This window comes from Bos grunniens, chromosome 10 (genome assembly GCF_055505025.1).
Source record: "Bos grunniens cultivar Pamir isolate PY7600 chromosome 10, Bosgru_T2T1.0, whole genome shotgun sequence".
Classification (NCBI taxonomy): Eukaryota; Metazoa; Chordata; class Mammalia; order Artiodactyla; family Bovidae; genus Bos; species Bos grunniens.
In genome coordinates this window covers 89,715,987-89,738,082 of record NC_141174.1, presented here as the reverse complement: position 1 = coordinate 89,738,082, position 22,096 = coordinate 89,715,987, and the positions used below count along the sequence as shown (strand labels likewise).

Here is a 22,096-nt window from a genome sequence, read left to right as displayed (position 1 = left end):
GGCCCACAGAGAACCCACCTATGTCTCTGGTGGAAGGTCTACTCTCGCAGGCTCTGGTAGAGGCAGTGGGACTGAGAACTTGTACAATGCCCTGATAAGCTTCTTAGAAGCGGGTATTAGCTGGGATTGGATATCCTTCCCCTGAGACGCCCTTCACACCTGACCCTGCCTTGAATTAGGATTCCATAGGGTCAGGGGACAGGAGAATGGGGTGTTTTCTGCTGTACAGCTTCAGACCCACTCTTTGAGACCTTGATTCTGACAAGTTTCCAGAACTGAGAAGATACCCAGATGTCCAGGTTTGAAGGTAAATGATGTGATTAGGTAGGAGGGACCAGCTGGGGTGCCAGCTCATCTCTGTTACATAACATCAGAAAGAGATACTCTCCAAAGTTTCTTTAGCAGGTTCAGAGTGTTGAATATATGGCAAAGGATAGGGTGGACAGGGAGATGGTGGAAAGACAATTATAGGAATCAAGGACAAAGAAGGAAATTCATTTATTCCATAATTCTCCTTTTGCTTTTTAAGACAGCTGTATTTGCATTGCTAATTAGAGTGGTATGTCCGGAAAGACTGGTTCCTTAGAAAGCTCATCTGCACTGTTGCTCACTAGCTGTGTGATGCTGAGCAAGTCACATCTCTCTGGACCTCAGTTTCTTCATGTCTCAAATGGGGAGTTGTATTAAACAATGTAATTCATTCCACCTTTAATGACCTGAGATTCTATGTGTTATTCATTTAATTTTGAATATATTACTTCATATACAAAACTGATCATTTCTAGTTATTGTTTTGTAATAATCTGTGGACATTGATTAGAGATTTAATATTTACTTTGACTGGGCCTTAAATATTCTTCCCTTCTGAGTCCTTATATAAAATTAACCCATATGGGGCATCGATTCTGTACAATGCTTTTCATAGACCTTATGTGTTTTTGCTATCTCAACATTCCCGTGACATAGGTATTGTTATTGCTATTTACCTTTATAGGTATTGTTATTACTATTATTATTTCTATGAAATTAAATTTAAAAAGTTGTAATACACACATGATAAAAAGGTTAAACAGACTAAACAATAGAATTTACTGAAAAGTAAGTCTCCCTCTCATCCCAGATCCTTAGTTTCTCTTTTCCAGATGTCCTTTCAGAGATAATATTTGCATAATCAAAGTATATGTTAGCATGCCCATTTTACAGATGAGGTGCTGAGGTTCAGCCTGTCCAGGGTGACGCAGCTAGTAAGCAGCAGGTCTGGGAACCCAATCTTTGACTCTATTCCCCGTATTCCTCCCATGACACCACGCTGTCTGGGAAGCTTTATGACATTGACTTTTAGGCTTTGTCCCCTCTGAATGATGGTGGAATCATTTTAAGTCAGTCCAGTAAAAACACATAGAGCCTCGATGTCTCTGGAACTGCTTTCCATTACTGTCTCTCTCTGTCTAAAGCTTAAAATTACATCTCCTTACTTCCTTTTTGCCTTTGATAAATTAAGATCTGTGGCCTGGGGCACCAGCTACAGATGACTGAGCTCTCAGCAACTCTGGCTGGACCTGAAAAGTGTGGGCAGACCTTTTGCAAGGATCCCAAGGAGGGCTGGGTAGACCCAGCTTAGGAACCTGGGCTGCTGGCGTGCCTACACAGCATGAGGACCTCGAGATGCTCTTTTTCCCATGAGGAAGCATTGTCTCCTGGAACAGAGGATAGTTTTTTTTTTTTTTCTTCCCAGCAGAAACAATTACTTTCACAACAAAGGCTCCTGTGTGAATAGTCTCTCTTCCAGATGAGGGTTTGGTGGATCCCAGCTGTCCTTTTAGGAGCAAATAACCTTGTCTTTTTTTTTTCTTTCTAGGTTTGTGGTTACCCCCTGGCTGGACTTCATGGAGGAATCTTCTCTGATATCTAATCTGAATCCCAGAGCATCCCCCATTTTTCTGTGGACAAAATGAGAGGCCTTCTATAGCCAGGGATAACTGGCCATCATGGGGAAACTGATCAGGATGGGGGCACAGGAGAGGCGGTCACTCTGGCCAAAGCGACTTCATTGGAGTCGTCCCCTCTTCCTATTGGGAATGTTGATCATAGGTTCCACCTACCAGTACCTGACGAGCCCTCAGGGCCTCCCCACACTGTGGGCAGCAGTCTCTTCCCAACACCCTGTAAAAGTAGCCAGCCGGGACCTTTCCAACAAGGAGATGATGATGGTGAGCAGTGAGACTTCAAAATCTAGCTCTGAAATGGAGGTTGAGGCATGGGCACCGGAAGCCACAGCAGGCAGAGATGGAACACCACCTGGCATAGCCAGGAAGAACACCCCCAGTACACCTAGAGGAACTGCCAGCATCACTCCAGCGATACCCAATAACTACAGCCCAACACCAACAGGCACAGGAAAAGTTAAGGAAGACACCTCAGCCACACCCAGTGGAGTACTGAATCACTACACTCAAAGCAGACCAATGGTAAATAGTTATACCCGCTTGACAGCCAGGGGAGAAGTAAAGAGCTCCCGCCCAACTCAATCCAGGGGAAAGGAGGAGAAATACTCCCCATCCCCACTTGGTAGAATGGTAAACAGTTATGCCCCATCCACACTCATGACAATGCCAAGGAGCCATGGCATCACCCCCAGAACAACAGTGAAAGACAGAGAAATTATGGCAACCAAGAAAATGTTGGCGACCAACCCATCCAAGAGACTAGTGGAGAAAACCACTCCAACTCCTCTCAAGGGAATAACTGATAACACCCCAACCTTCCTGTTAAGTGACTTAGAAACAGACACCTTGACTTCTCCAAGAAATGTGGTAGAAAAGAAGACCCTAACTACCCCCAGAAGAGTGGACAGTAATAGCTCAACCAACCACCAGGGGTTGGTGGGGAAAAACAATCTGACAACACCCCAAGGAATGGTCCTGGAGCACACTGCGGCCGTCTCTGAGGGGCAAGTGACAATAAGCACCATGACACGCAGCAGCCCAACAGAAACCAAAGCTTCTACTGATGCTTGGAAAGTCAGGAATCCCTTGTCCAGAACCAGTGCACCGATCATCAGAATATCCTCAGCCACCTTCAGGGGGCTTTTGAAAAACCCTTCCAAAGCACCCAGCACCCCAGCAGCTCCCAGGGTTAGGGCAAATCCGACCATTCAGGTCCGCCACTGCCTGGTGGTGGAGCCAGCCCCAGTTGCACCCACTGCCCCCTCCCCTAGTTGGACAACAGCTGTGATCCCAGGGATTCCTAGTCCCTCAGGACAGCCAGACCTGCACCCCAAGGCAGAGTACCCCCGAGACCTGTTCAGTGTGGAGGAGCGGAGGCAGGGCTGGGTGGTCCTGCACATCTTTGGCATGATGTATGTGTTTGTAGCCTTGGCCATCGTTTGTGACGAGTACTTTGTGCCTGCCCTGGGCGTCATCACAGACAAGCTGCAGATCTCTGAGGATGTGGCAGGCGCTACATTCATGGCTGCTGGAGGCTCTGCCCCCGAGCTCTTCACCTCCCTCATCGGCGTCTTCATCTCCCATAGCAACGTGGGCATTGGCACCATAGTGGGCTCTGCGGTGTTCAACATCCTCTTTGTCATTGGCACTTGTGCCCTCTTCTCCCGGGAGATCCTCAACCTCACCTGGTGGCCCTTGTTCCGAGACATCACCTTCTACATCTTTGACCTAATGATGCTCATCCTCTTCTTCCTGGATAGCCTCATTGCGTGGTGGGAGAGTGTGCTCCTGCTGCTGGCTTATGCCTTCTATGTGTTCACCATGAAGTGGAACCAACAGCTCGAGCTCTGGGTGAAAGAGCAGCTCAACAAGAGGCCAGTGGCCAAGGTCATGGCCCTAGGGGACTTCAGCAAGGTAAGAACAGGTTGGTTCAGGCTTGTTTAGCTCCTTTTGGGCAAAAGAACAGGGTCGGGGGGAAGACAGGGACTGAAGAATGAACAAAGCTGGATCAGACCTCAAGAGATGAGTGAGTGTTCTGGTTCCCTTGCAATTCATTCAATATTTATAGAGTCCTATTCTCTGCCAGTTGCCATGCTGGGCCTTTTGCAAGAATGACCTTGGGTCAACACCTAGTCATCCCATAAAATGGTTATTATTATGATCCCCCATTGGCAGGGGAAGAAACTGAGGCCTAATGAAGTTAAAGCACTTGTTCAATGTCACAGAGAAAATAGGTGGTGGAGCCAGGATGAACCCAGGTTGGTTGGATTGGGTCTTCAGAAATGACATTTGAGCTGGGCTTTGGGGAATGTCCAGGGAGATATCAGGCAGGGAAAAATGATAATCTTTTCCATGTGCGTGGTGTTTAGGGTTTATCTAGCACCCTTACTTTCAATTAATCCTGTTTGTTCACATTCCAGACCTGGGGGGGCGGGGCTGCTAGCTTGGTTAGGATCTGAGAAGGAGGAGGTTATTTGAACTTTGTTTGGTTTTTAAAATATTGGAGGTGGGAGCTCCTCTCATCCACTGACAGGCCAGCCTTGAGTGTAGAGCTCTGTTTCAGTGCTCACTGGAGATCAGATATTGAGAGCTCCAACTCTGGGGCTTTCTTCTGACTCCACAGTTCTGTTCCAAGAATTTCTCTGCCTCCGTGAGGGACCTTCTTGCTAAATTCATTGCTTGAGTCAATAATCTGGACAGTGAGATTTAACTGGGGAAGTGATCTCTAAACATCCATCCCAAAGTTTTTTGTTCCTTGAGACTCAAAAGTGAGAGGACCCTAGGGAACACAGACCTCATTTCTCTCATGCTCCTAAAGGTGAGTTTGGGCAAAGGTTGGCTCATAGCCTGCCTGTTTCAGATCTCAGAGAAGCCAGTAGTGTGAGCAGAATTTTGCGTGCAAAGAGTAGAAGGACTTAGCTGCTTAATCCAGCACAATTTTGATGAGTGGGCAGGATGGAGACCAAACTCAGCAATACATCTCAGAGCTACGTGGTACAAAAGAAATGAAATGTAATTCCTTTAGGACTTCTGAGATAACATGCAGTGTTCAGAGCATGGAACTGAGTTGGGAAATGTGGGTTCTAATCCAAGGCCCCCTCTAACTATGTGACCTTGGACAGACCCCTTCCCGTCTCTAGGGGAAATGACAGAGTCCAACTAATCATGAAAATGTTCTGTTTAGCTCTAACATTCATTGTTAATGTCCTGTGTCTAAGTGAGTTCAGTTCTGGCAAGCCCAACACAGCGGTTATCTGTCTGATCAACTGACCTTCAATTACCGTATTTGTGTGGTGGCCCCAAAAGGAGAAATATCCTGCCCAAGGTTGGATAGCTGGAAAGTTTCCAAACTGGAATGGGAACGTGGTATCCTAACTTCCCATTCAGTGCTATCTTCCCAGATGACTGCTCTAAGAAGCCAGAGGCTTCAAAAAGAAAGGGAGACTCAGAGCATTACCTCTTTTAAACAAACAGGGGCCTCTCTCCTAACAAAGCTGTCAGGGCAGGCTTCGCTGAAGGTGGCTGTGAAACCTGATACTCTTTTCTGGGAAAGCATCTGTGGTTTGGTGTATGTTAGACCAGCAGTTTTCAAAATGCCTCTGACTTTCCTCCCAGTCTTTCACAGTAATTCTGTTTTCATTTAAACTCTGCAAATTCTCAATTTTCCATTTTATCAGAACTAGAGAAAGCTTGCCAAGCAAGTAAAGTATACTTGTGATTTCAAAAGAGAATTTGTAACTTACTTAAAAGACTGTTCAAGGTCTTTAGTAGCAGCTCTTTGCCAAGCAGTGAGAGCAGTGCTAATTACAACTGTTCTTATCTATTTATTAAAACGGATCCAGTATGAATTTTAATTAACAGCATTATTTTAAAAAAAACAGGTTGAAATACTGGCTGTCCTTGACAGTAAATTTGTATTTATTTAAAATTGAAAACCTATACTCAGGACTTTCTGGCACGAACAGCTGCCTTCTAAAAATTAGTTCAAATAACTAAAAAGCTATAACTATTTAGAAATGGTTTTTGAAAACATGTGAATTTTCAGTTTCACCCCAGGTTTCTTATAGCCAGAGAGAGGGGTAACTGCCTTTGCTTATATCATTATGTATGTGTTTGGCTGCCCAAGACCTGTGATCATGTTAGAGGGAGATAAATTAACCTGCCCTTCACTAACAGACTGAGGCAAGCCATTCTGTTTGAATTCTTCAAGGATTCTCTGAAAATCCAATCTTTGATCTGTGTTTTTCTTTTCTGTTCTTTTTTGGCCATGCCGAGCAACATTAGGATCTCAGTTCCCCAACCAGGGTCTGAACCTGGGTCATGGCAGTGAAAGCCCAGAATCCTAACCACTAGGCTACCAGAGAACTCCTGTCTTGCAGGGTTTTACTGAAAAGTTGTTGAGATGATGTACATATGTCACAGGCCCTCCACCAGTGTGGATTCCTTTCCCTACTCCCTTTTCTGTGTTGGTACTCATTTTTGTGATTTATGCAAGAGTGTGTACTCACCCCTGCAAATTGCCTTACTTTACCTACGAAACTTTAACTCATAAAATGAGCATGCCTTGTATGTCACTCACAGAGACCTATCAGTTCACACCTCTTCCCTGACTAATGGGTCCCTTTGAGCATCACTTGGAGAAGGCAGGGAAACTAGGCTTAACAAGTCAGCCACGCCCCAAAGGTAAGGAAGTCAGAAGTAGGGAAAGGGCAGACAGAGTGGTCAGGAGTCAAGGAGGAGGAGGGTTGGGGAGAAGTCAGAGCCACAACTGCTCAGGAAGTTTAAGCAGGGGAAAGAGAAGTAGAGGGCAGTGGGAGCCAGCTCCCAGGAACAGGAAAGACACTTGGGCCTCTCCCTTCCTCTCTTGGCAGCCAGGGGTGAGGTGTGGCCATGGGATTAGGCTCATCATTGCTATTAAATAGGGGAAATAATCTTTGTATCTCCCTAAGGGCTAAGCTCAATGCCTCATCCCTAGCAGAAGCTCTGCAAGTATTTGGTTGTTTCCTCACGGAAACAGCCTGTTCCTCTAACAGGTCAGGGTCTCCGGTTTACAGAGAAAAGAGAGTAGGGAAAGGCATCCACACTTGTGGAGGGCCTGTGACATACGTACATCACCTCAACGACTTTTCAGTAGAACCCTGCAACAAGGGAGTTCTCTGGTGGCCTAGTGGTTAGGATTCTGGGCTTTCACTGCCATGGCCCAGGTTCAGACTCTGGTTGGGGAACTGAGATCCTGCATGTTGCTTGGCATGGCCAAAAAAGAAAAGAAAAAAAACCTCTGCGAGAATAGATTGTGATTGCCATTTTGCAGCTCAGAGGCTTGGAGAAGATAAGTAACTCAGCCAGAGTTGCATAACTAGCTGGTGGTCCTTGTTACCAGTTCATGAGCCCATTATTTGGGTTTTAACCCAGTCTCCTCTGATAACTTTCCCTGTTACCCTGGGCAAGTCAGTGCAACTTCATAAACCTATATTACTGAGCACTTAAATGAAAAGCAGTAAAAGGGACAGGCATAGACCGAAGTGACTATAAAGGGGACATTGTGCAAAGTGCTACAAAGGCATTTTGCTTTTCTTCCAGATCTCACGCTGTTCATCTGTAAAGTGAATAGGATGAACTAGGGCAGGGTTTGGCAGACTTTTACTGAGAAGGGCCAGACAGTAAATATTTTAGGCTTTTGCAGGCCTTATAGTCTCTATCACAACTACTCAACTCTGTCCTGGTAGCCTGACAGCAGCCACAGACGACAAGTAAACAAATAGGAATGCCCTGTGGTGTTTTCCTGAGAGTTCTCCTACCTGAACAATTTGAAGATGTAATATCAGCATAGAACAATTCATTTTTTTAATAAAATATTCACCCAGCTGCTATCTGTGGAGTTTCTCAGCTAGAGGAGCTTTCACTTTTTATTCTGCTCTGATAATCTAGAATTAGAATAAAGTGGGGTTTTTTTTGTGTGTGTGTGAATGATTCTAGTCAGAGTTCACACTTGAAAATATTTCCAGGAAAAAAAAAATGATGTAGTATCAAACACAGACACATAGTAACTAGAGTCTTTCTTTTAACACTGGCTGCAAAAAAAAAAAAAAATCAAAGCTAAGAATATTTCAGACAACATTGTCTTGGTTTGAGAGTGCCTTTTATGAACCCAGTAAAGAAATGGTAAATGTTTGTATAGTTATCAACACAGTCTAACTTAGCTTGCTCTGAAACTTTTGTACCTGGGTTTGAAGCTATCAGTGTTATTTGTTCTGGTCCCAGATGATAAATATCTGACCTTCCTTGACCATGCATAGTTGCAGAAAGCTGGAGTTGAGGCTCTAACCTGGCTAAAATGCCTTTTGTACTTGAAGGATGTTGGGCTCTTCTTTGTAGAGAGAGCTGCAGGCTTAGGTAGAAAGAACGGGCTGTCTGCATGAGATGCTGGTTGGCGAGACAGCCCTTTGCCACAGAGCACCAGTGGTGAAAAGATCTGCAAGGTGGGGAATGAGACGGCTCCTTTGGAACCCGTAGCCACATTCTGCCCTGAGCATAACCCCCAGGAAGAAGTCTGTCAGTCTTTCTTCAGTGTGCTACAGGCTATTTTCTTCCTGGCAGGAAGAAACCAACAGGAGCCCCAAGCAGACAAACCTGGTGTCTCTTTAGGAACCAGTCTTCCCTTTCTTGTCAGGTTTGGCATTTATTCTGGTGCCTGCGCTGCCAGCCAGCCAGCTGTCTGCTGTGAACAAGCAGCAGCCACCAGCGCCCTTCCTGCCCCTGTGGGCCTGCCTTTGCTAGCTTGCAGGTAGTTCACTGTGCCCCCGAAGCACTCACCCTAGGTAGTCTGAGGGGTTCCCTCCTCTGTTTCTCTCTCTCTCTCTCTCTCTCATTTTTTGGCTGCAGCATGCGGCTTGTGGCATCTTAGTTCCCCAACCAGGGATCAAACCCAGGCCCTTGGCAGTGAGAGCATGGAGTCCTAACCACTGGACCACCAAGAGTTCCCTAAACTCTTAAATAATAGTCGACTTCCCCCTAGTTATCAGGAAAATACGGCAAGAATCAAATCCTCAGTGTTAAGGCTTCTTTTCCTCATAAAATTCTCTTAAGCTTTCAGCATTCATCTGCTGCTGGGTGCTAGCAGAGGACAAAATGAATCATAAGAAACAAGCAGATATTAACAGAAAAACTCAAACATCTGATCACACATTTAGAATGACTTATTTTTTTCTATAGATGTGTGTCTACTCATACAACAGGGTAATCTTTTTTTCCCTAGTGTATGTGATGGGATTAAATATGAATTTAGGTAATCATGGTGTTCTACAAAAAACAGCATGACTTCTAGATGCTTTGCCACCTGAATAAACTGGAAATATAAAACTGACAGAAAATACTTTAATGTGGGGGAGTGGGCATATGGATGATAGACAAGTAAAATAAGTTAACATATTTCCGAGTATGAAAAGTGCTGTGAAGACAATAAGCAGTGCATGTGATGGAGAGTGAAGGTAGTGGGCCCCCGTCAGCCAGGGAGAGCAAGGGAGGCCTCCTGGAGGAGAAGTCCAAGTAGACATGAGCAGAATGAGGATTCTTCTGGATTTCTTCCCCATGCTCCATAGGGGAAGACGAGGGAACATTTGCAAAGACTCAGAGCAGGGACAGACGTTGATGCATTAGAGGAAAGAATTAGAGGTCAGGATTCTTGCCTGGGGATTCCCATGGAAGGAGGAGCCTGCAGGCCACAGTCCATTGAGTTGCAAAGAGCTGGGATACAGTTTAGCAACTAAATAGCAACAACAGATACTTAGTGAGTAAGGGGAGAGTTACTTCATCAGGGCCCTGTGGTTCACATATGGAGTTTGGGTTTTATCTGAAGTTCAGTGGGAAATGATGTAATGAGGAATTGTAGTTAAAAGGTCACTACCTAACTGCTGTGTACACAGTGAATGGTGGGTGTGTGAGGGTGGAAGCAGGGAGTCCAGTTAGGAGGTTATTGTAGGTACCCAGCATATATTTGTGTGTGTATCTTTGAGAGGTATTTTGAAGACAGAATCACCTGGACTTGGTGGTACTGTGGATGTGGAGGGCCAGTGAGAGGGAGGCAAGGAGTTTGGCTTGAGCAGCCGGGTGGATGGTGGCGCCATCTGGTGAGAAAAGGACGAGTATGGGAAGAGCGGGTTCCGGGGAGACAAGTTCCCACCCTGGAATGAGTTTGAGGGTTTATGTCACCTCCGAGTGGATGCCTCTGAGAGGCAGTTGCACAAATGGACTTAAAGCTTATGAACAAGGTCAGGGCTGGAAGTAGAAATTCGTCAATTACCAACAAATGTATGGTTATTAAAATCAAGGACCAGCTGATGCTACTCTGAAAGAGAGGGAGAGGGGGAGAGAGAGTTTAGGATTAAGCCCTAAAGAACTTCAATGTTTGTTTATTTGGCAAACATTTATGAACTCTCTTTGTCAGAGACCTGTGTAGGAACTGGGGATACAGTCAGAAATAAGGCACAGTCCCAGCCCACAAGCGGCTCAGCCTGTCAGAGGAACAGGAGTTGATCCAGGTTTTGTGGGGTCTGACACTCTTTAAGAAAAGGAATATAAAACCATTACTACAAAATTAAACATGAGGCCTTGGAACGGTTTGTGTAGGGGGCAGAGGGACCCTGAGGTTTAAGGTTTAACAGTTCTGTGGTAAATTCCCCTTAGTGGGGAAGACAGAAAAGTAAGACTAAACTTTACTGTATCTTGTGTAATGATATAGTTAAGTGCTGAGGGATTTAGCACTGCTGAGAGTGGACATCTCAACAGAAAGTCAAGGAAGGCTTCGTAGGTGAGGTGATGCTTAGCTGAATCTTGAAGGACAAGCAGGGCTTGGCTGACGGAAGAAGGGATAGGAGTCTCTTGCTGCTGCTGCTGCTATTAAGTCGCTTCAGTCGTGGCCGACTCTGTGCGACCCCATATATGGCAGCCCACCAGGCTCCTCCGTCCATGGGATTTGCCAGGCAAGAGTACTGGAGTGGGGTGCCTTCTCCGATAGGCATCTCCTAGGCGTGTGTAAAGGCCAGTGCAGCTTCACCCTCTCTCCTTCCCCTGGCCTTTATGCATGTCAAGGCATGTTTTTAAACAGTTTAAAAAAAAGCAGGTGAAACTAATTTTAATAATGCACTTCTAGCTACTGAGTTCTTAAAGTGAGGCTAGTCTGAATTGAGATTTGCTATAAGTATGAAAGGGTTTCAGAGGGTTACTTTGAAAAAAAGGGGCTTCCCAGGTGGTACAGTGGTAAAGAATCTGCCTGCCAGTGCAGGAGATGTGGGTTCAGTCTCTGGGTTGGGATGATCCCCTGGAGGAGGAAATGGCAACCCACTCCAGTAATTCTTGCCTGGGAAATCCCCTGGGCAGAGGAGCCTGGCAGGCTGTAGTCCATGTAGTCTCAAAGAGTTGGACATGATTGAGCAACTGAGCACGCATGTATGAGAAAAAAGGTAAAATTTTTTGTTAACATTTAAAAATTAATTACAAGTTGAACTATAATTTTGATATATTGAGTTAAGTACATTATTAAAATTAATTTCACCTGTTTATTTTACTGTTTAAAAATGTGACCACTAAAAAAATTAAAATTACAAATGTGGCTTGCATTCTGTTGCTATCAGCAAGGACTGGACTGTAGGTAAGCAGGAGGCTAGAATATGCTTAGCTAAGGAGAGTCCCCCCTGAGGACACTGAGCCCCCAAGGTGCAGGGAAGGGACATGATGTCCTTCTCTCAGAAAATCACTCTGGCTGAGGGGTGAACAATGAACCAGAAGAACAGACCAGGAGTCAGGAGGCTGTTATGGGATTGTAGGCAGGAATGAGGCCACATTGGAGGACTTTGAGGAGCTACGCCTGACAGTTGTACACGAGTTGTGAGGGGAGGAATTTGGGTAGACTTTCAGGTTTCCAGCCTAGAAAAATGAGTGGATCAGGGTGCTAGACTGTATTCAGTGACGTTATGGCTCAGACCAGGGATTTAGAAAATCTTTATTGAATGAATGTCTAAAAGAATATCACATGCACAGTTTAGGAACTGTGTCTCTGATGATCTAGAAAGGGAGAGGTGTGATCACCCGCTGTGTCGGTGGGAGATAGGAACTGGAGGTCAGGAGGACAGGCCCCCTGAGGGGTTGCCCTGTTCACCACTGGTCAGTGAGCGGCTGCAAGGGACCCTGTCGCTCATCCTCATCAAGATGCCTCACAGGTGTTGGGGGCTTGGCTGGTATGAGAGAAGTCTTTAGTTTCCTCAGCCTCTTGGTTAATTTTCATGAGGAGATGGTGGGGTGGGGGGTGGCGCTGAAGAAAGAGGGGGATGATTGGTGTGTTGTGAGAGTTTCATGGGGGAATGTGTGTGTAATAAGGGGATACTCTGAAAGCACCTCATTGCTGGTACCAGTACCCACATACGGACCCATCTGTCACACTGAAATGTAGGCAGACGTTTACATCCATTTACCTGAAATGTCAATAGTTTGAAACAGAGCCACTAGGAAATATAAATTTGACTTCATGTGAGTTAGTGAAAGTAACAACAAAAACAAACCTCTGAAAAGAGATTAGGAGACGGGGATTCTGGCACTGTTGTTGTGAGTGCGGACGAGTCACAGACCCCTTCTGCATCTCCGTCTTGTTATCTGCCGAGACAGCAACAATACTAGTCTTGTCTGTTTCACAGAGTTAGTTTCAAGTGAGAAAATGCATGTGAAGGGCTTCAGAAAGTTAGAAGCCCTGAGGGTAGAAGACGTTGATATGTACAATGAAGAGGAAACCATAGAGAAGTACTTTGATTTAAATAAGTCTGAATGGAAGAGAAATCACGAAGCATGCGCTTCATGGGGCGAAAGTCAGTCTCTCCTTTGCTTTTGTGAACAGAACCACTCATCCCAAAGGGTAGCTTGGCCGCTCATATTTCTCCGAACTCACTGGTGAGAATCAGACATAATAAATAGTGAGGTGGCTGGGTTGTGGGGTTTGGTGCTGTAACCTCCTGTATCCCAGTGAAAAAGCGGATTTGTCCAAAAAATGCACAGTGCCCCCTTCATAGTCACACTGGTTGTTTCTGTTTTGTTTCATTCCTTGTATGTTCGTTCATCCATTCAACAGTGTGTGTCCAAGCAGTCAAACCTCTACCCCCTTCAAAGATGACCTAGATTTCACCTACTTTTCAGAGGCCTCCATGTCCATCCTAGCACAGTACCTTTATCTGTGTCTCTCATTTCTTCAGGCACATTCTGCCTTGTCATGTGGTGATGTTATCGTTGGTCTTGATTCTTTTCTGTAGAAAAGAATCCATGCCCTGGACACCTTTGTATCACCACAACACTAGCACAGTTCCAGGTAGACAGCAGGTGCTCAGAAAATAAGAACTGAATGAATGAGCAAATTGGGTGGATAAATGTTGGGTAGCCCCTAATTGAGCAGCATTTTCTACATTTTCTGATCAGGCAGAGATGGGAGTGTAGTAAGTCCAGTTCTGCTTCTTGCCATGGAGGTTGATGGGAGGGTGGAGGCAATGCTAAGGTAAAGACGATTACCGGAGGAGGCCATTGCTGACTGTTCACTCATTCAGCCAGTATTCACTGCTGCTAAGTCGCTTCAGTGGTGTCCGACTCTGTGCGACCCCATAGACAGCAGCCCACCAGGCTCCCCTGTCCCTGGGATTCTCCAGGCAAGAACACTGGAGTGGGCTGCCATTTCCTTTTCAAATGCATGAAAGTGAAAAGTAAAGTGAAGTTGCTCAGTTGTGTCCAACTCTTCGCGACCCCATGGACTGCAGCCTACCAGGCTCCTCCGTCCATGGGATTTTCCAGGCAAGAGTACTGGAGTGGGGTGCCATTGCCTTCTCCGCTGAACCCTTGCTAAATGCCAGGCAGCGTTCTTATGCTTGGCATATAAGCAGGTATCATAAATGAAATAGATAGTCTATCTTTAAGGTTCTAGTGGGACAGTCAATTTATTTGTGTTTGCCAGCATACAAATGAAAGTGAAGTGTTAGTTGCTCAGTCATGCCTGACTCTTTGGGACCCCATGGACTGTAGCCTGCCAGGCTCCTCTGTCCATAGAATTCTCTAGGCAAGAATACTGGAGTGGGTTGCCATTTCCTTCTCCAGGGGATCTTCCTGATCCAGGGATTGAACCCAGGTCTCCTGCATTGCAGACAGATTGTTTACTGTCTGAGTCACCAGGGTATCCCATACAAATAGCATATAAATAAATTGGGGAAAGTGCTATGAAGGAAAAGAACAGGTGTCCATAAAAGAGAATTAGATGCACACCTTAGCTTCCCAGAGGAAGGTGACATATAAATGCAGACCTGAACCATGGGGGGTGGGGGAAGAGGGTTCCAAACAGAGGAGGAGGGACCGTGTGATGCGGGTTTTGAGGTGGGTGAAGAGGGTGGCGCTGAGGGACTGAAAGACAGTGTCGCTGGGTTACTGCGCCTCAGTGAGTGGACACATTTGACTGGGACTGCTGCATGCAGACTGAAGCCAGACTGTGGAAGGCAGGCTGGGACGTGTTAGAAACATTTTCTGGGGCCGCGTTATGTCTGGGTGTGTTTCTGTGTTCCCACATGAGGGCTCCCTGGAGAGAGAGGGAAGTAGGGAGGAGGGGGGAGGATCTCTCTAAACATCTTGTGATTCCTGTCCCTGTTTGCAGCCGGGCGATGGGACAGTTGTGGTGGATGAGCAGCAGGATAACAAGAAGCTGAAGGTGGGTGTCATGTGGAGTCTGCCCAGGGGGCCACTGCAGGGTTTCAGAGGATGACCACAGACCCGGGGCACTGTGGCCCAGAAGCTGGGGATCCTGGGCTGGGCTCAAGCCTGGGAAGCTCCTGGGAACTCTGTCAGGGTGAGCAGGGAGGGAGCCAGAGGGACTGTCACCTCCAGGTGGCCTTGGAGGGGGCACTAGCTTGGGAGCTAAGCCCAGAATGTCACTGCTCACTGCCTGTGTGAGCATGGGCCTCAGATTCTGCATCAGTAAAATGTCTGGACTAGACAAACTCAAGTCCCACTTTGTAGCCCCAACACTCTGATTGGTCTAAAAGCAGACTTACTTGTGGCTTTGGAATGCCCTAGAACTAAGAGAAACATACAAAGGGCGGGCCAAGGGGATCTGAGGTTTCTGAAAATCTATGTCTTAGCTGCCTTTGGTCTGTGGGGCATTTGGGAAGAAGAATGAGGACCTTAGAAGAGGCTGGGTCCTGAATGAAACTTCCCCCATCCTACGAAAATTCCTAGGACTGTTGTGAAGTATTGTGTGACCATAGCCACTAGATGGCAGAAGAGTTCAGATCCAGAGGGTTGGCTGGGAAAGGAAGACGACCGAGCAAGTCTGTCTTTGGGTGTTTCCTTGTAAATCAGACGGTGTTTCTACGTGTGTCACTAGTGTAAAAAATGAACAAAAAATCCAACTGAGTCAATGTAAAGATCGGATTGGCTTTATTCAATCATTCCTGACTTGGGCAGCATCCCATTTAGCAAATAGAAAGGAGTTCCTGGTTGCTTCAGGCAAGGTCACCTTCCTTTGGGGGATAGGAAGGGTCTATCAGTAGATTACCTCACTAGTGTGCTAACCAGCTCATTCCAGACTAACTAGTTAAGAGTACGTTCCTGGGAGGGGCTGAAACTGCAGTTAGGTTAGGTATCTTATGTTTCAGTTTGGTGATGTGAGCAGAGCACAAGTGACTCCATTTTGGGCCTTTGGTCTCTCTTAACGCTACGAATGAGTATGTGTCACATCTGTGTGTCTGCATATACAGATGTGTGTATGTGTGTACCTGTGAAGGTCTCTTGAGCACATGGATAGAAAAGAAAGGGCTGGATTCCGAAGACCTGGGTCGTTGTCTTAACTCTTTCACTGACACCCCAAAGACGGATAAGCACGCGGCCTGTTGACTTTTCGGTTTTTTCCTGTAGGTGGCTTGCTTGTGTCCGGGGGTGGGGCAGTGACAGAGCACCAGGATGTTCTCTGTGGACTGTCAGGGGCTGTGCGCATGCACAGTGGGGCTGTCTGTGAGGTGTGTGGGTGAAACTGTTTCTTAGAGGGTGGACTTGCGGGGATGGACACCCTCAGGAATGTGGTGTCCTTAATATACATCGTCTGCTCCCTGTCAAGAGCTTGGGGAATGACTGGGAATGTAGAATTAACCAGTCGTAGAAGAGTTGAGGGGAGGCTGAGAAGGGAAGCACTGTAACTCTCCTGTTGAGGTGAAGGGAGAGGGGACGCCAAGATAAGGCTCTGATCTTTACTTTTCATGAGGCCCCCCCGTGCGGCGCCTCCCCTGGCTTGGACGGGGGCCCACTGAGGCCTGTGCGGCTCTTTCCTGCTCAGCTTTCATCCCTGCTGACCCGAGGGAGCAGCTCGGCCTCCCTGCACAACAGCACCATCCGCAGCACCATCTACCAGCTCATGCTCCACAGCCTGGACCCTCTGGGGGAAGGTAAGCGAGGCCTGCCCAGACCTGCGTGGTCTCCCTGTCCACTCCTTCCCTTCTGAGCTGGGCAGAACCAGGGCTTGTGAAGCGCAGAGGCAGTGGAGCGAGGGCGGGAGTCGGAGGATGGCAAGGGCAGCCAGTCGGGGAAGCCTCACCCAGAGGACCCTGTGGAGCTGCCCTTACTTATGCACACCCCTCCCTCCCTGTCTCTTTGTCCCTCCTGTGAAACGAAAGGGGTTATCTGCAGTGAGTGGGGCCCTGAGGGTCGCGTGCCCTGCGCTGGTTTTTGTGGGGGCTGCCCTCAGTCACTTTCTGCAAAGCCCACTCCCATGAGTCAGCCCCGATGTCCCACAGAGTCTCCAGCCGGATAGTGTGGCCAAGGTTGCTTCTGGGGGCACCTCCTGTGGGGCCCCATGGCTGGAAGTTCTGGCTGGTACCTTCCTTTGCTCTGTATTCAGCTCTGGAGTCCCAGGAAGCTGGCTGACCCCTCCCCCAGCCAGGAATCCCAAAGGACACCTCGAGAGCCAGCAGGACCACTTCTGGGAGTCTGAGGGTCCAAAGTGCAGTGGAGGCTAAAGTCCAACTTGACAAATGATAGAAACAGCTGAGAGTCTCACCATCCTCCTTCCACATCTTGCCTATTGCCCCGCTTCCTCAGAGAGCCATCTCGGACACGCTTTGCAGGCCCCGAGGGGCGCTCTCAGGTACACTCCTATTCTCTTGGGGCGCCTCTGTCTCTGGGATGCTGGTGCAGAACTGGAGCCAGGCAGGAGGCCCATCAGAGAAAGCTGACTTTGGGGCAGAAGCCAAGGAGTTGGAGTGCAGTTGGGCAGGAGGCTGAGGCCTGAGCTGAATGTGACACCAGAGACTGACCCGTGAGGCCCAGGGACAGATTTTAGGGGCTTCAGAATTTCTCAGACCCTGAAGCGTCTTCTTCACATAATATACTGGGTGTTTAAGACAAGCATATTGTACTGTGAAAAGTAGAGTCAAAGATAAGGTGATCAAACTTTATGTACAAAATCTTGAAGGTGAGTCTCCACAGACATTGGGAGAGGCCACCCCCATGTCAGCTCCAAAAAAACAGCACCCCTGGGGTTTCAGGGTGCAGTCTGCAGCATCGGCAGCCTGTGGGTGGTCAGTGCTGGGCGTGTATCTGGCCAGGGCACCGTGAAGGAAGCTGTATCCCTGGGTTAGGCCTGGCTCTCCTTGTGGAACTGCCGTCTCTAGTAAAGTCCTAAAGATAAAGACCTTTTCCTGAATGGGCCTCCAGGGCCCCCTGCCTGATCCTCTTCCATGACCAGTAGCTGCCCGCTGGCCTACTTGTCCTAACAGGATTATGTGAAGTCCAGGCCGTGTCCAGGCCAGGCCGAGGTCAGAGGAGATTGATACTAAGGAGATGATCCGGCCATGCTGAGAGCTGAGGAGCCACGTGAGGAAACAAGCGCTGGGGGAGCCAGTGACCGTCATCCCCAGGAAGACAAGCACGTCTTGTGTGGGCGTGTGGCAGGCGTGCAGTGGCCCTCCCGGGGGAGGCTTGCTGATGTTGCTGGCGTGCAGTCCTGCTCAGAGAAGCCAGCCCTGATCCTGCACCCCGAGATTCCACCCAGGAGGGGCTGGGATGAAGACCTTTGTTCCCAGCACTTTCCAGACACGTTTGTGTTTCCGTATGCTATATTCAGATGACTGTCCAGATGTTTCTACCCTTTCCAGGTATTCCAGCTCTTTCCACAGAGCTGATCCGTGGTCTGAACTCTTACCCTGGGCAGGGGCTCTACCTCTCTAGTACCTCATGCTTCTTCTGGTGATTTCACATGGATGTGTGTGTGTGTATATGAAAGAGATGAAGAAACAGAGAAAGGCCCTGAAGCTGACCTGCGTTCCTTAGGGCATGGGAAATGAGAGGTTAGGGCGTGTAATGAAGAAGAAGAAGAAAGAGGGAAACTTGATTTTCTTGCCAGCCCCTCCAGGCAACAGTCTACAGGTATTCTTGGCACCAGGACTGGGGCCAGGGGAGCCCTTGGAAAAGTTATGTGTTGTTCAGCAGAAGACTGCAGTGCTTGATCAGTGTCCATGGGGCACTAGAGCTGTCTGCATGAGGGAGGCAGTGGAGTACTCACTTTCTGACATCTCAGTTCTGATGGGACCTGCTGAGCAGGCCCACCGGGACAGGATGCTTCAAGGGATCACACGTGCCAGAGTGATGGCTGTGTGGGGTGGAGCCAGGTGCCAGAGGCAGCTGCAGCTGAACCACCCTGATTGTTCAGGAGACAGGTTGAGAGAAGGAAACTCTGGACCTGTTTCTGCTTCTGGACCCGTTCTGGACCCAGGCAGAGTTTGATTCCCAAATCTTCACAGTGTGCCGGTGTTCTGGACTAGAGGATCTTTGGGGTCCATTCTAACTCAGACCCTCTGGAATGCTGGGCCTCAAAGGTGCAGAATTGCTTCCTGGGTGGAACAGCTGCTCTCAGCGAGTGTTGTCAGCTCATCATGGTTGTCATAGCTAACACTTACGTAGTATCTTGTAGCTGCCAGGCGCTGATTTAAGCATGTTCGTATATAAATTCATGTATTCCTTCCACAACTCTGTTAAGATTTTATAGGTGAGGAATCTGAGGTACAGAGGATCACCCTGCTGGATCCACAGCTAGCACTTGGCAGAACTAGGATTCAAACCCAGGCATCTGGCTCCAAAATCGAAGCTAACATAGCAATATTTAATGCAGCAGTTAAAGTACTTTTGTTTATTTTGTCCCTTAGACCCCCATATCAGTGTTCCAAGTGTATCATATTGTTGCTTTTTTAGAGAGGGGATGCTGAGGTGTAGCGAGGGTGCACAGGCTTCCCCAGGCCACCCGGCACTCATGGGCGGAGCCAGCCTGGACCCCAGATAGACCCACGGCTTTGTTCTGCCGCCCGTGCCCTTGTCCTCACCCCACGGCCTGCACAGCTGTGAGGAGGGCCCTCCTGAGCCCCTGCAGCTCAGTCTTGTGCCTCTCAGCTGAAACTATAGCACTTTGCATGTTGCCTGGAACATAGTCATATCGAAAGAGAGCTGCCATCCCCATTTTTCTTTTCTGGCAATCAGGACAGTGCTATTCTGTGCATGATGCTCTGAGGACCACCAGCAGAGCATGAGGCGTGCACAGGGGTCTGGAAGGAGGCTCTGCTTGGGTTCCAGGTGTCTGAGGTCGAAAGGAGTGTGACAGGAGCTTGATGATCCGTCATTTCCCTTTCCCACTGGAGAGGGGAGGCTTATGAACACGGCCACCAGTAGTGCCTCTGGAGCCAGAGCAAAGCTTCTAGTAAATTCATAGACGGTAAACTGCAGACCTTACAGTCTAGTCCAAGGGTTGCAGGAACACCTCCCTAACACCTCCCTGTCATTATTTCCCCATTCCCTGCCCATTTCAGACATCACCAGTGAATCATGGTGCTCTGCAGCCAAGCTTGGAGCAGAATTCTCAATTCAGCACTCAGGCAGCCATCACTTGAGTTCATAAAGGACATAAATACTATTTGTTGCCCCCAAGTCTAACCATGTCATTTTATCAGAAAGGAAATAGGCCTAGAGTGGAAAGTGACTAGCTGAAGGTCATAGCTAGTTAGTGACAGTGTAGGGAATTTAAGGCAGAAGTTTGGGAATTGAGCACTGTGAATAGGCCGAGGAGGACCAGAGTCTGCATGTTGCAACTTCCAGGCCAGACTCTTTCCACCCACTTCAGCTGCTCTGGCTGTCAGCTGACCAGGCTAGCTGAAGGGTGTAGCAGGGACCCTGCAGTCCTGGATGAGACGTGTTTCCTTTCTCATTCACAGCCCGGCCCTCCAAGGACAAGGAGGAGGAGACCTTGATTCAGGAGGCAAAAGCCACGCCTCAGGCCAAAGCAGAGAGCAAACCAGGTGAGACCAGCTGGTTTTCTCCTGCCACCTTCCTGCCTCCTGTCACCCAGGGTCTGGGCGTGCCTTCCGCCCCCTCTGGGCCAGTCAGCTGGAGTGATGAGCTAGCGCTGCCCTGTGCCCGCTGTCGTCCGGCCTACTCCTTCCACTGCGCTCCCTTCCTGACGTGGCTGCAGGCCCAAGGGCCTGTACAGCTCCCTCTGTACTCTCCTCACATAGGGTAGGCAAGGCCTGGAGAGGGGGTTGAACTTCTTTGCTAAATCTTGTCCCAGATGAGAGTCTGCTGGACTCTGTTTCTTCTTCCTGTTGCTTCTACACAAGGACTCTGCTTCTAGGGAATTGGTCTGAGACCAGCAACCCTAGTAATGGAGGGCCATCAGGGGTCTGCTGACACAGAAGTCCAGCATCCGTGTGGCAGCCGGGACAAGGGACTGAGACAGCTCTGCACAGCACCCCAGGCCTGCCTCATCCACCCAGCAGGCAGGTACAGCAGCATTGTTCCCACTCTGTAGACAAGGAAACTGAAGCTCAGAGAGATCAAGTGGCTTGCCCAGAGCCAGGTAGCCAAGAAGTGAGAGGGCGTGTTCCAAACCCAGATCTCCAGACTTTGCGATTCTCTTTCCCGCCATCCTATTCTAAGGCTCCCTGGCTGCTGCCTTGGAAAGCATCGGGCTCCTCTCCACGCAGCTGGTTAGGGGGAAGGGCCAGGCACTGAGGGCTGGGGCTTTGCCCTCTCTCCCAAGCTGTTCATAGTATCCTGGGCCACAGTGCCAGGATGTGAATGCCTGGAAATCCGGGAGAGTGAGGAGAGCTGCTGCCAGCTGTCCTCACGTGCAGATATCTCTGTGGACAGGACGGGAACGACTCACGTCACATCATTTTCCTTCTCCGGTTGATGGGGAGTGCCCCAAACAGACCTTCTGAGACCCTGAAGTGGACAACTCCAATAGCCCTATAGCCAACCATCTCTGCCAACTGCCCTCAGCACCCAGCACACTCTTCTGACCTATCCCATGTTTATCCTTTAAAGAGGAGGAGCCGGCCAAGCTCCCTGAGGTCACGGTCACACCAGCCCCTGCTCCAGACGTCAAGGGAGATCAGGAGGAGGATCCTGGCAGTCAGGTAGGCACAAGCCTCTTCCCAGGTGGCGGAATTTGAGAGGCCCAGGGAAGCACTTGCCACCCAAAAGTCAGTCCTTCCTTGAAGGTCAGAAATGGCTGTTGGAGGTTCCTTCCTTTGGGGTAAGCATTGCCCTTTCTTTGAAGATCGAATACCTTATGCGGCCAGTTAATTCACTGTAATACCTTACTATGAGTGAGATAATATGTATGAGAATATGTTGCCAGCTGTTGCATGCTGTACAAACGTGAGAATAACTGTTGGGGTGTGGGGGGGTTTCTGTTGGCCGCTAGGGTACAGTGAAACCAGGCAGCGTGAAGCACAGTGGAAGGATTGCTGGGCAAAGGCCTTGGGACCTTTGAAGGTGCCTCAGCCTGGCTCGCAGGCTCCCTGAGTTCTGACACTGCTGCCTTTACAGTCTCACAGCCTCTCTTCCACCTTGCTGCAACCAAACTGAACTTCTTGTCTCCATGCTTTTTACCTCCAGGCCTTGGTTCACATGGCCTTCTCCCTCCAGAATTCCCCTTTCCCCTACATCTTCATATATCCTAATCTCACCCATTCCTCCAAGCTAGTGTAAATGCCTCTTTTGCCACAAAGCTTCCTTGACCCCGCAGTGTGAATGCCCATGGTGCTCTCTTCCTCTCTTAGGGCCCTTAGCACTGCCTTCCCTGTACTCTGTTTGTGAGT

The 22,096-nt window shown here is 48.4% G+C and overlaps 1 protein-coding gene across 11 annotated transcripts in view; it reads left to right on the top strand.

Moving 5' to 3' along the window:
- SLC24A1 (solute carrier family 24 member 1) overlaps nucleotides 1-22,096 on the top strand; it is a 55,911-nt gene that overhangs the window by 26,013 nt on the left and 7,802 nt on the right. For 4 of the 11 annotated variants that reach the window (XM_086322973.1, XM_086322972.1, XM_086322971.1 and 1 more), the window contains 5 exons: nucleotides 1,859-3,860; nucleotides 14,614-14,667; nucleotides 16,216-16,396; nucleotides 20,207-20,290; nucleotides 21,318-21,409. In XM_086322973.1, the coding sequence (XP_086179099.1) occupies nucleotides 1,989-3,860; nucleotides 14,614-14,667; nucleotides 16,216-16,396; nucleotides 20,207-20,290; nucleotides 21,318-21,409 (2,283 nt within the window). In that variant the 5' untranslated portion in view covers nucleotides 1,859-1,988. Of the gene's footprint in view, nucleotides 1-1,858; nucleotides 3,861-11,351; nucleotides 11,405-14,613; nucleotides 14,668-16,215; nucleotides 16,397-17,725; nucleotides 18,104-20,206; nucleotides 20,291-21,317; nucleotides 21,410-22,096 lie in introns of those variants that run through there. The other 7 variants (XM_086322976.1, XM_086322977.1, XM_086322975.1 and 4 more) reach the window with 4 other exon arrangements.